General features: G+C 31.2%; 1 protein-coding gene across 1 annotated transcript; it reads right to left on the reverse strand.

Annotated features, from left to right (window-relative positions):
* Positions 1–5601: 5601 nt before the first annotated feature.
* LOC106774647 (putative Myb family transcription factor At1g14600) lies at positions 5602–13615 on the reverse strand. The gene is made up of 5 exons (XM_014661691.2): positions 13357–13615; positions 12871–12947; positions 10875–10984; positions 9541–9661; positions 5602–5954 (listed from the first exon to the last, which is right to left on the reverse strand). The coding sequence occupies exons 1-5, from the start codon at positions 13544–13546 to the stop codon at positions 5718–5720; spliced, it is 735 nt and encodes a 244-aa protein (XP_014517177.1). The 5' UTR covers positions 13547–13615; the 3' UTR covers positions 5602–5717.
* Positions 13616–14073: the final 458 nt, after the last annotated feature.

A 14073-nucleotide genomic window follows, 5' to 3' on the forward strand; every position in this document is an offset into this window, starting at 1 on the left:
TGGGGGAAACAATGTAATCTTTTGATACTCTCTTTTATTGAAACTCTTGTTTATTTATATGGTTTCCATATGCTTTGATTGTTAATTGTTGGGTTCTCATCTGTGCTTAATGCTTTTATCGTTTAACTCATTCGATAACTATTGTTTGTCTTTATTGATACGGGGACATACAGTAATGTCATGAACTAGTGAGTAATTCCTTGATTAAGCAATACCACCTAGGGATAGGGGTAGGACGATGAATTGCTTTTAACTTATGCTCTATAATGCTTTATTAATTGCTAGGGGAGGCTAGGGATAGCAAGCCAATAATTAGTAATAGGCTCTTTTCACCGAGGGATCGGGTTAAGGGTAGGCTAAGAAAGTTGCATGACAGTTAATCAATCAAGCAAATAATTCAAGAGGAGTAAATAAGAGAGAGCGGATAAGATGAAATTGTAAACCCCCAACAACTCCATTCATCCATTGTTTTCTTCTCGTCAATTGAATCGATTTCTCTTGCATGTTTATATTTTGCTCTTACACCAAATTAATTAATTTTTATTTTCAAGTCTTACGATCTTAATTCACACAAACGATAAGGCCTTTCGAGTCTCTTGGGAAAACGATACTTGGACTTACCATTTATTATTACTTGATACGATTTGGTACGCTTGCCAATCCGTTAACATTTACCACTATGTCTCTTAACTTTGGGTTCATCAAAATATTCCAACATATGAAGATATTAAGGATCTAACACCATGTGTACAACATAGAGGTGAGCTTGACCATTCAACATGGCAATATTGACCAATGACATGCACCTTTGTCATTAGATAATAGTTCCAACCTTCCTTCTAACATAGAACCACCACCCAATGAATACCACAACTCCTTAACATTCCTATAACCCATCTCCTTCATAATGGACAAAATTTCAAAGTAGCTCCATTTGTCTAGGTCAATTTATAAAGTAGTGGTTTGTCCATACTCGTATTTGAATGACCCATTATTCAAAAATTTATCCTCATGGTGAAAAACCACTTTGATATCTGAGTTAGCCATCTCAACTAATATAAAAGTTTGTCATACTACATTAACTTTACCTATGTAACATAAAACTATTGTTTTCACTATGATTATAAAGTACACAAAATACTACATTAATCTATGCTTAAATGTTATGTTAATCTATGGTTACCCGAAATGTTACCTATAGTACAAAGAAAATATAATCCTTAGTACTATGGGGAACCATAAACACAACATAAACAGACAATAAACAACTAAAACAATATGGGGACTGAAGCAAAAAATGGCACGGTGTCATTTTTGTAATTTTTTGCAAAAGTATATGCCTCGGTTAAAAAAGAATGCCTAACACTGACACGATGGAATTTTTGTAATGTTTTGGAAAGGTATATGCCTCGGTTTAAAAAGAACCGATGCCTAAAATTGGCCCGGCGGCATTTTTGTAATTTTTTTTGCAAAAGTCTACGACCTCAGTTGTTTAGAGAACCGAGCCATAAAATAATTGAGATTTTTTATTTTTATTTTTTTGAGAAGGTTTAGGCAGCGATTCTTTATAGAACCGAGGTCATAAACCCGTATTGCCTCGGTTAAAAAAATAACCGAGGTAATAACATCTGTTTAGGGTTAAATTTTGCGAACAGAGGCATTTCAAATAAAAGCTTTTCTGTTTGTGGTGTTCGTCCCTGCTCTTTGTTCTTCCATTTTCGTAGCCATCCTCTTCAACTTTTCTTGTATTTTTTCTTTCATTTTACGTTAATTAAGTGTTTAGGTATGATTTTCTTTCATTTTGACCAATTGATTTTGTGCGCAGGTGTTCTTCAGCTCTTCGAATGAAGGCTTTAGGATGTTCATTTCGTTTCGTTTTAGCCCCAAACTCACCTTTACGATTAGTTTCATTTTAGGTTTTTCAAGTTTTCGTTTTGTTGATTGTTCTGCATACACTATACACATCAAAACATGGGTATATGTAAAACTGAGAGTATGCTCAAACGAACTCTAAATGAAATGAAAATTTGTATGAAGAACCAAAAAATCATGAAATCCTCTCACAAAAATTTTCAGCTCAAAATTAAAAATGTAACTATTTTAAATATTTTTTTTAAAGTATGAGAAAAAACAAAAAAAGAATTCCCAATAAATAGAAAACAATGTTTTCTGTGTTTGTTTGTGTTTCTGGTATTTTTTTCATATGGCTTATGTGATACAAAAGCTATAATTTTTTTTTAAGAAAAATATACTTTAGACCGCGATTCTGGTAAAAACTGAGGCAAAAAAGGATCTATTACCTCGACTTTGGATCCAACCGAGGCAATAGATCCTTTAATTAATTAATTTAAGGGTCTACGACCTCAGTTCAAACTAGAACAGAGCCAATATACCCAATTTTTTATTTTTTTTATTCGGTTTACTGCTTCAAGTTTTTTTAACCGAGGCAAAAAGTCCTAACTTTTTACCTCACCTGAATATACCTCGGTTGTAGAATCGTTGTTATAAACCCAAAACAACCGAGGCAATATCCCTTCATTGCATTAGTGTACACAACATAAACAAATAATTTCACACAACATCATGGGGGACCGCAGCGAAAATGGGGCACCACAAACAAAGGAACAATAGACATAATGGGGGAATATAAAGAAACAAACCAAACATAAATCAAACTTTGTGGGGGACCATAATGAAAGCAACCATAAACAGAATGAAAGGTACCATAAACGTACCTTCGAATGGAACGAACTTCGCTTTTCGAAATACCCTACCAACACCAACATTGCCAAATGCGCATCGAAATCCCCAAATGCGGTTATGTGAACGAAACTGCCAATTATGTGTGATTCTGTGTTCATAATGTAGATGAAGAAATGTGTGATCACCAACTCAACAACACTCAATCACAAATGCCATAATTTCCTCTCATTTAGAAAACCCGTAATTTTACTAATGTTTAATTTTTCCCCAATTCTATTATGCCATTATTTACTTTTCACATCAACCTCTAACTCACATGTCACAAACTATATTCCCACAAAATAATACGTTAGTATTGTCTTTTTCCATATCATTAAACACTTAACTCCGTTTGTTTCTATTTAAGGAAAGGAACTCGATTGAAGCAAATGTTACCAAGTGTTGATGCAAACTTTTTTAAAAGGTAAGACTAACTTGACATACTACAGCAAAACTAAAGACAAAGAAAACAATTAAACCTAGTTTTTATCATAAGGTATTAGAAATAAGTTTGCTTTCATTTGGTTTTAAAATTTTGAACTTGTTATGTTTTCCCTAACACCCATAAATCGGGTGTTACAATTGGACTAAGGTTATAATATATACCTTTCACATATTACAAATCACATTAAACTTTAAACGTTAATATGCAAACATAATAAAGTTGTGTAATTTTTGCAACGCTTCAAGAATTGATCACTTATAATAGAGGACACAATGAAGAAAATATACGATAGTAGTGGGCAGCGTATGTTTTGGAGCGATGGAAACAATTGTATTTTTATTGGAGACGTTAACTTGTTTAGTTTTAATACTTTTTGTTTTGATAGCTTTAGTTTTAGTCTTAGTTTTGATTTGTTCGTACTTTTAATCTTGACAATGTGCAAGAAACATTTAATATAAAAATTGTGTTGGTTTTCTATTTTTCAAGTTTAGTAAAATATTAAAAACAAATAAACTTTTTTTTTCAAAAAAATAATGCTACAATTGACGTCTATTAGTGTACTAATTGACATCGATAAATACCATATTCGTTGTCATTTTCTCTCCATTTTCAGTACAAAGATGCGTTAAACAGTGTCCCATTGTTGCTCAATGCTAAAGCATTTGCAGAAACTCGCACTTCGAGGTGCAAATCCTATCACTAAGCACCCTAAGATGTCAGTTTCGCTTTTATTTGTCGTCAATGGAAGTCGGTTTGCTTAGGATCAATGTCATTCAATGTTGCTTTGTTACTTTGATGTCAAATTGGTGTCTCTAACTAAGATGTCAAAATTTAAACTGGCGTCAATGGTCAAAAAATAACGAAACTCATTTTTATGATAGTGAAAAAAGGTAATTTATACTTCATCTCCTTCCCAAAACCTTCGAAAATGTATCTTATGTCTCTTTGCAACATGTTCTCATTCTTGTCGATCTCCCTCTTATCTCTAAAACCCACACTCCAAATCCCCTTGGTAGCCCTAATCTCAAAAGACCTATCCACCCAAATCTACGCACTTCCCTCTTACTCAGAAACCTACTATAGCATGTCATGCTCCTGCTTGACCTTGATTCCTCCCTCACCTGGCTCGTCTACGAATCCACCTACACTTCCTCTTCCTCCCACCAAATCCCCTACAACACCTCCCTGTCTCACTACTTTACAACACTTACAACACAATACCTGAACTCAACACCAAAATCGTCACCCAACTATACTAGCAAATTAATCTAAATACAAAAAGAAAAAAAAAAACACCTTTAAATCAGAAATCCATTACAATTTAACAATCTAAGAACACATAATCAAATCACCTTTTTGTTAAACATAAAATTCATTTTCACACTAGCCACCAGCCACCAACTGCTTTTGGGTAACCAGATTATTTAACATTGGTATGATATGATAGACACTAACCTTTTATAAATAAAAGTTAAATTTGATTTTATTATTAGACCGATACTAACACATTAAGACGTTACAAACATCAACACTGCTAGCATCTCATTTAAGACCAACCCTGCATTGTGAAAGCTAATGCACTAAATTTTTATTTTTTGTAGTGCTTCATTTTGTTGAAAACTGTTAGGATTTAATATTTGATTTAACATTAGATATCTTGTTACGTTTTAAGATCTTGTTTGTTATTATTTATGTTTGTTATTATTATGTGTATATAACTGATAAATTAGATAGAATTATAATTAATTCTGTTATAATCTTGATGTATAAATATTTGTATTTGCATTATGCAGAATTAAGATAATACACATATCATTCTTTGCTTCTCTATTTTTCCTCTCAGCATGATTCTCATTATTTAAGAAAAACACGTTCCTATGTGAAGCAAAAGTTCAAAAAACTTTAGTATTATTATAAAGTGATTTGAACTAGGATCTAAGCTCGATGTTAACTTTGATAAAATCAAGTTAGGACACAATTTTGTGAAGAATTTTCAGTAATGCTGTACTGTAACACTATGGTGATACCATTTACCTATCTAGGAACACAAATTGGGAGAAAACCAAGAAAATTTGGAAAACAATAATGACAAAAATTTAGAAGAAATTGAAAAGGTGGAAAGAAGACATTTATCTTTTCGGGGTAGAATATGTTTAATAAATTTGGCTTATTAGAACTCTTCCACTATTTTATTTTAGCAGGATGCCTGATAAATTAGGGAAAGAAATTAGGATCGTTAAAAAATTAATCTTGTTCCCTCTTCCTATATTCTTCACACACACACACAAAGGAAACAACATAGAAATTGCTTCATGTAAATTCCCTAATGTTATAAAAAACGCATATAAATTTAAAAGATGCGACTCTGTAAAAGCAATATAAATTAAGCGACTTAAATTAAATAGAAGACTGCTTAAACTTTTCTTTAATTATTATAGATTATACAATAATTCATTAACTTTTACAATCTTTGCCAAAAACCTAAACCTACGAAAAACAATGCGTGGTTGGTTACAGATATGATCCATGTTCATATTGCTAGGTCTAAATTTATGTAGTTGTTGCTCCCACGAGATTGTACAGAATTAGAATCAATGGCATGATTATCTGCTGCATTTGCTGAAGAAAAATGCATCCTCTCTTGATTACCATGCATGGTTGGAATTAGTTGAGAGCTAAAAGAGAATGTGAAATCAAGATATTTCATTCTTCTACTATTTTCTTCATTTGATGTCTCACTATGTATGTATGCACAAGATTCGGGTTCCTGCAAAATAGTATAATTGATTTTATTTCAATGGTGATGCGAAACTTTATTACTCTATATAAATTAAAATTCCATTTAGTTTATTAGTAGTTTGATAATAATAATAATAATAATAATAATAATAATAATATTAATTATTTCATTAAACTTATCATCAAACTAAATTGGGAAGGAATAAAAGTGTAAACTTTGGAGGACTAGTTAAAAAAATCAAAATTACATGTTATATATAAGCTTAAATATAAGTTGCTTCTTTTTTTACATATAAGTATTATGTAAAGATATAATTTGAGAAAATGTTTTTATTTCCTAAAATGAAACCATCCTTAAAATGAAACCATCCTCAAATTGGTGCCGAGGTAAATTTCATTCTTATTCGTTATATTTTTTTTCTTAAATGATTTTTTTTTTTGGTATTTTGTCAGTTTTTTTATTTTCTTTTAAACGGAACGTCAAACAACTGTTTAATTAGAACTCAGCTATGACTGGATTTGAATTTGTCTACTAAAGTTACAAATTCATTAATATAAACTTAATCTTAATCACATAAATCCGTTGAGATAATACTATTAGGATATGTTAAAGTATTATTTGTTTGAGTTTAAAACTTTTATTATCATTTTATTTTTAAAAGACTCATTGATGAGTTGAAGTGCTAAAATATGCTATTGATATGCTAAGATCTTGTGTAAGTATAAAGATAGTTTAAATTCTGATAACCTAAGTTATATAGACATTGAGTAATAATTAAGAATCCATGGATGTGTTGTACATAAACTTGATGCTCAACTAGAAGTATAGAAATTACTACGAAGTTGTCGCATTAAAATCTAAACTTGAATAACTAAAGTGTCAAACATATTAAATTGGTGGAAAGTGTTAGTATCTCTAAATTTGAACTTAGTAGTGGAAGCCATCAATTTTGATGTACCTGGAGTTTTGTATTGTGTAATTTATGAAATTATTACTTTGAATTATTCACATATAAATTGAATTATAATGTTTAAATTAAGCATTAGTTTATCTTAGAGGAAATAATATATTTGATTATATTTGACTATATAATTGACTATGTCACTAACAAATTGTCTCCTCGCAGTGCACCTTGTATTTTTCTTGGATACAGCAGCAACCATAAAGGATTTCAATGTTTGGATCCTTCAACCTTCCGGTTATACGTAACAAGACATGCCAAGTTTGATGAACTTTATTTTTCGTGTTCAAAAACAGGAACTATATCTCCAATTTCCGGATTGGGTTTTTCTTCATTTGCTGAACCAGCCTCAACACCTGAAATTCTTGCTCCAGCTTCTGCACCAGCTTCTTCTTTGCCACTATCCAAGGAAACTGTGCATCACCAACCATACCTTGTGGTCTATGTCCTGCTGAAGATACTCCTTCAACTGTTGTTTCCATGCCTCCTACTCAACCACAAATACACCGTAGTGTCCAGTCTACTCATCCTATGGTCACACGCGCCAAATCAGATATTTTTAGGCCTATTCATTTTGCTGACATTACCACCTACCAACCATCTTATCTGCTTTATGCTTTGCTCACCACTTCTACACCCAAAGGATTCAAATCCGCTGCCAAACATCCTGGTTGGTTGGATGCTATGCATACAGAGCTCTTGGCCCTACAATCCAACAATACTTGGGATCTTGTCCCACGTCCATCCAACATCAACATTGTAGGATCCAAATGGGTGTTTCGCACCAAATATCTTTCAGATGGGTCAATTGACAAATTAAAAGCATGGTTGGTTGCACAAGGCTTCACTCAAACACCTGGTCTTGACTATGATCACACCTTCAGTCCTGTTGTTAAAGCTGCCACTGTTCGTGTCATTCTCACTCTAGCAGTAATGAATAATTGGCCTCTTCATCAATTGGATGTCAACAATGCATTCTTGAATGGGCACCTGACACATCCTATCTATATGGAACAACCTCATGGGTTCGTTGATCCTCGATACCCAAATCATGTTTGTCGACTTCGGAAAGCTCTTTATGGCCAGAAACAGGCCCCTCTTGCATGGTTTCAACGATTCAGCTCGTTTTTGCTCAGTCTTGGGTTCCTCGGAAGCAAGGCAGATCCATCTTTATTTGTCTACCACAACACTGCTACCACTCTATATATACTTGTTTATGTTGATGACATAATTTTGACAGGGAATAATAATTCTTTACTTCAAAAACTTTTGGCAAGGTTCAAAACTGAGTTTGCTATCAAGGATTTAGGCCATCTAAATTACTTTCTTGGTCTTGAGGTTCACTACACTACCGATGGTGTCTTTCTTAGCCAGACCAAATACGCTCAAGACATTTTATCTCGGGCCCAGATGTTGGATGCAAAACCGACAGCCACACCTCTCCAACCTCATATTCAATTGACAACCACAGGAGATCCATTCTCTGATCCCACTCAATATCGCTCTCTCGTTGGTGCACTACAGTATCTCACTATAACTCGTCCTGACTTGTCGTACGCGGTAAATTTGGTTAGTCAATTTCTTCAAGCTCCAACAACTGATCACTTTCAAGCAGTTAAACACATCCTTCGATATGTCAAGGGCACCATGTCCTATGGCCTATCCTTCACCCGTGGAGCTTCCCTTAATGTTCTTGGATACTCGGATGCTGATTGGGCTCGATGTATTGAGACTAGGCGATCTACCTATGGTTATTCCATCTTCTTAGGCGGTAATCTCGTCTCATGGAGTGCTAAGAAACAACCAACTGTAGCTCGATCAAGTTGTGAATCAGAATATAGAGTCATGGCTAATGCAGCAGCTGAACTAATATGGCTTACTCATCTTCTACATGATCTGCATATTTCCCATCAAGCGCCAACTCTTCTTTGTGACAACAAGGGTGCTATAGAGCTTGTTCTATCTCACAAACTCATCACTCAATTCATTCCTTCTGATCTCCAGCTAGCAGACATATTCACTAAAAGTCTGCCTCGACCATTGTTCCAGTTCTTCAGAGCCAAGCTTCACGTTGGACCAAATCCCACGCGTTGCTTGAGGGGATGATAGGAAATAATATATTTGATTATAGTTTACCTTATTTAGTTTCTGCATCATTGATTCTGTCTTAAATAATTGATATATTCTTTCCTTAATTATGGTTATGAACATTCTATATATTGTACGCTGGTTACTCTTTTAAGATCAATAAAAAAACATTTATTACAATCCTTACATTATCCATTATTAATGTTGTAATTGTACTATATGTTTTAACATGAGCTGACGATAATACAGTAAGCCAATAGTTTTCCTAGTATCTTCTATATACAAACATACATGCATAAGGTCTTCTTTTTTGTAATGTATATATATTTATATCTAGTTTTGGAGTGTTACAACTAGCACTATATTTTTCAACATCTTAGTGAAAAACAATGAAAATAAAAAGTAGCTTGATGTTTTTTATATACACAATCAAGAAATAGAAGAATATTCTTCACAAATCAAACAGCCTTAAGGTTTCTAAAGAATAGTTAAAGCTCGAAAAGTTTGAATTTCTAAAAGTAAGGAAAGGGCTATATAAAATTAAATAGTGGATAAAAACACTACCTGATTTAGATCGTAATCTGTTTCACTGGTTTGTGAAAGTCCTTTATTTTCTGACGGGCGAATTTCTTGAGTCACAATTCCCATATCATATTTTGATGCCCTAAATTTTGTTTCTTGTGATCTGAACAATAGAAGAAAAAAAAATATGTAAAAGAATTCACAATTACATTGGGTGATACAGCACCAATATAAAATCATAAATGTATTTCATGCCGAATTCTTATGGGTCACCCTTTGTGGTCCCTAAATTTTATAAAAGTAAACTATCTTTTAACGATGAGAATACATACAAAAGAAAAAACAACAAATAAAAGAAGAAAATACTTATATATAATATTAAATAAATAGATTTCTTATTTGACGTTAAAATCACGTAATCGAAGTTAAATATAAGTATTTGTTTGAAAACTACAACAGCTGAAACAATATTCAAGAGTTATGCCTATTGGCAAAAACTTAAATTTTGAAGTTTTATTAATAATTTTGTTTAAATCTTATTTTATTACTTTTGGGCTTAATAATATTTAATTTCATTTGATAGAGATAAAATAAAGATGATAATTATGATTTTCTGTTTATCTATTTTAATAGAATAAGCATATTTTATTTTTAAGTGGGTTAATATTTTATTTTCAGTTTTTATTATTTGTACTTAATTCAGACTCAATTTTTACCTATTTAAAATTATCAAGTTTAATGAAAATTAAAGAAAATAGATTGAAGAGGTTGTGTGGGTGACCGTTTTTTAACACTTTCTTTTTTATAGACCCAAGAAGATCTTAACAGTTTCAAATATAATTGAATACTTCAATCCAAATAATAAATATTCATATTCATAAAAAAGAAATTACATATATTAGTTTAAATTAAGATTATATATATATATATATATATATATATATATATATATATATATATATATGTGTGTGTGTGTGTGTTAAGAAAGAAATAGATGGAACTGTATTTGATTTTTTTTTTCCTCTCAGTTTTTTTCATGTTCGTTGAACTATTTACTATGTTTGCAGTATTGCCAATGTTACCAGATCAAAGGGTTTTCATTCATAATAGAAATCAATTATGAAATTTTGGTAAATGTAGTATATAACGTTGTTATAAAAGAAAATTCATATTCTAAAATAAAGGTACTTCAATAGTATAAGAATATATTTTCAATAAGTGTTAATTAGGGTAGAATTATATTTAACCACTGCATTGATTCACCAAAATAGTATATAACGTTGTTATAAAAGAAAATTCATATTCTAAAATAAAGGTACTTCAATAGTATAAGAATATATTTTCAATAGGTTGAAATGATTTGCATGAATTATTACCTTTGGGACGAACAATTGGAGCACATTAGAAGATCTTTACCATCTTCATTCCCTTCCATTTCCTGATGCATTGATGAGAGAATCGTATGTCCCTTCAGGTTCCTGTACATCTAAAACCCAAATTTCTCTTAGAATAAAAAAAATATATTTAACAATAAATTATTTTCTTTTATATTTTAGTATAATCAAATTCTATATCTAAACATAAATATTATGTCTTTAGTTTCCAAAACTATTACGACCACATATTGCATTTAAAAGAACCAAAGGAAAAAGAGAATTGGTATAGCCGCAATAATGTGAAGGTTTTAATTTGATACGTAAGCTAAATATATGTAACATGTGTAGAATTAGGTTGAGATTCTTTAAGTGAAGGGTTAAATTTAAAGATTATAGATATAAAAAAATAGTGCAAAACAGAAATGACAAAAAGTAATCAATTAAATTACTTAACAAAGTTAATTATTGATAAAATAAATTAATGTTTTATATTAAAGATCACAGTACTTAAAATACGATCATTTTGTTCTCTTTTACAAAGGATATAATATGTTTGGGCTGAAATTAAAATACGATCCTTTTGTTCTCTATTACAAAGGATATAATATGTTTGGGCTGAAATTAGTGGTGTGACTTAGAAGTGCTTTTAAAATTCTATGAATTATATAGAATATTTTTTGTTGGAAGTCTCACATCGACTAGACATAAAGTCAAATTATAATATATAAATGAGGTGCAAACCTTATCTTGTTTTGTGAGACGTCGGTTTTTCGGGATTGAGTTAGGCTTAAAACTCATTTTCTAATATTTTTAAAAACCCTTTCAAAAGTCATTCTAGAGTCAATCAAAATCTATATCAACTTATTCCCCTTCTTTACTTCTCATACTTTGTACTCAATTTTATTAATCACATTGGAACGCATGGTTATAAATGCCAATATAATATGCTATAGCCTAGTATATAGTACATTGAAACTGGAGATAGGTGTAGAACAAATTTTCAAGCCTAATAAAGGAAAAAAAAAAGTGTTTCCTTTTCTTTAAAGCTTACACAGATATTCGCTTTTGGCATCTCAAAAAGCAAGCTAGCTATCCACAATGCAACAAAACTTGTTTTCACAGATTTTGCTAAAGACAGAAGAAGAGAAAAAGAGTTTCACGTCTTCAAAACTTATATATATATACATACACACATATATTTATATATTCGTGTTGCATATGCACATGTACCTAACCTAGATAAATTATTGTTATTTTTACAAGCTACGCGTGCACAAAATACATTTTTTAACACTAAAGCAAATGTTGTTCATTCTTTTGATATGAAAAGTCGTACAAATATAACCTAAGGTTAACTGATATGAAAACAAATAAGATATTATTGATCATTTCCTTTTGTTCTGTACCACGTAATTGAAAGAAAAAACATAAGTAACAAGAAAAGAACAAGTAAAGTAACTGCAAAAAGAAGTGAGAATATTAATGGGGTTTATATATGGCTCTTCATTAACTTTGTCGTCAGCTGAAAAGCAATGGAATGTAATCATGAATGAACGAAGTGCAATATATATCTACCTATTGTGACAAATCTTGCTTTCTACAAACTACAGTTTTTTTTTTCTTTCCTTTTTGTTGCTTCATCAATTATTGTTGGTACGAAACAAAAAATACCCTAGACCTTATTTTTTTTTGTCTCATCCTTAATTTTATTGGTTTTGAGTAGAGACAAGAGATTAGGAATTTTTCCCACTGAGGAAGAAGAATTAACCAAGAAAATTGCCACATTAGGTAAAACATTGTTATATATATATGCTTCAAATCTTGGGGTTTTGTCAGTTATAACCCACCCCATCATTCCCCAAACCACAAAATCAAAGGCTTAATTTCACTTGTTAAAGAAAAATACATAAAGCTACTGACAGGTATTTTATGAAAATATATAACTATGTATAAGAATATTTATTGGACCACATGGGATAACTATATATACATATACCTGAAGATGGCTTTTAATGTGAGAGATTCTTAGTCCTTTCACATGCATCATCTGCAGAATGCTCTTTGGAGTTGCCTCTGCAAAATCCAATTTGCTTAATCGTTAGCAGGAACTGGTTGAACTTGAAATATAGCAAAAAAGAAAACTTCGATACATATCACAGTCACAAGAGAAGAAAAAACTGAGATGAATCACTGCTTAATATATATATATATAAAAAAAATCATCTTTTGTAAGATCTTTCTGTCATCAATAGTTTGTTTTTCTCCCTTCTCACACATATATAGGAATAATTAGAAGAAACACAACAGAGATTAAAGAAAAAAGAAATTCTAGCTAGAAATTGTATAAATCAGGTTCATTAAACAAAGGATCAAGCAAAAAATGAAAAGAAAAAATAGAATAAAATTCTGGGAATGGACATGATGATAACACAGAGAGACGAAATAGGTAACCCTAGATCAATTTGAAGAAGGAAAAACTCACTGTTTTTTCCACCAAGACCTTCCACAACTTCTACAAAGTATTCATGGAGTTCAGGTGTCCATCGCAGACGTGGATTTTCTGATTTTTGGTATTTCCGTACACCCGTTTTCTTAGAATTCTTCATGTTCTTCACTTTCACGTCGTGCAGAAGCAGCAACAAGAGAACCTTAAAGAAAGAATATATGCACATATATGTATATAAATACAAATGAATAAGACTTCTTTTGCATCTAATATGAAAGCAGCATCAACCATGGAATGTTTTCTGTGTGTCCAAGGTCAATGACTTTTTCAGAAAAAGGATATTATTGTTAAAACATATACTTATCATATATTCTTATGTAATAATATGTAAGAATTCTTCTTCTTCTTCTTTTTCTTTTTGGTTGGATATATGTTGAACATTCCCTTTGGTTTAGATTGTAAAGTATAAAAATAATGTTATTATTGGTGATGATGATAATAATAAAACAAAATGTGTGATTTAAGAAATAGATTCGGTCAGAGTTTTTTAAAGGTGAACATTAATTTCTTTGAAAATAACACATAAGAAAGAAATAATAAGAGAAGTCTTCGAATTCTTTTAATAGTTGCACTATTTCTCGTCTTCTTCATTTATCTGTGGTCAATGCAAGTGAATAAGTAATAATAATCATTAAGATTACACATAATTAACAATTGAAGCATGTAGAAGAGATTTTTATTTATTGATTAAGT

Source organism: Vigna radiata, chromosome 10 (genome assembly GCF_000741045.1).
Source record: "Vigna radiata var. radiata cultivar VC1973A chromosome 10, Vradiata_ver6, whole genome shotgun sequence".
Lineage (NCBI taxonomy): Eukaryota > Viridiplantae > Streptophyta > Magnoliopsida > Fabales > Fabaceae > Vigna > Vigna radiata.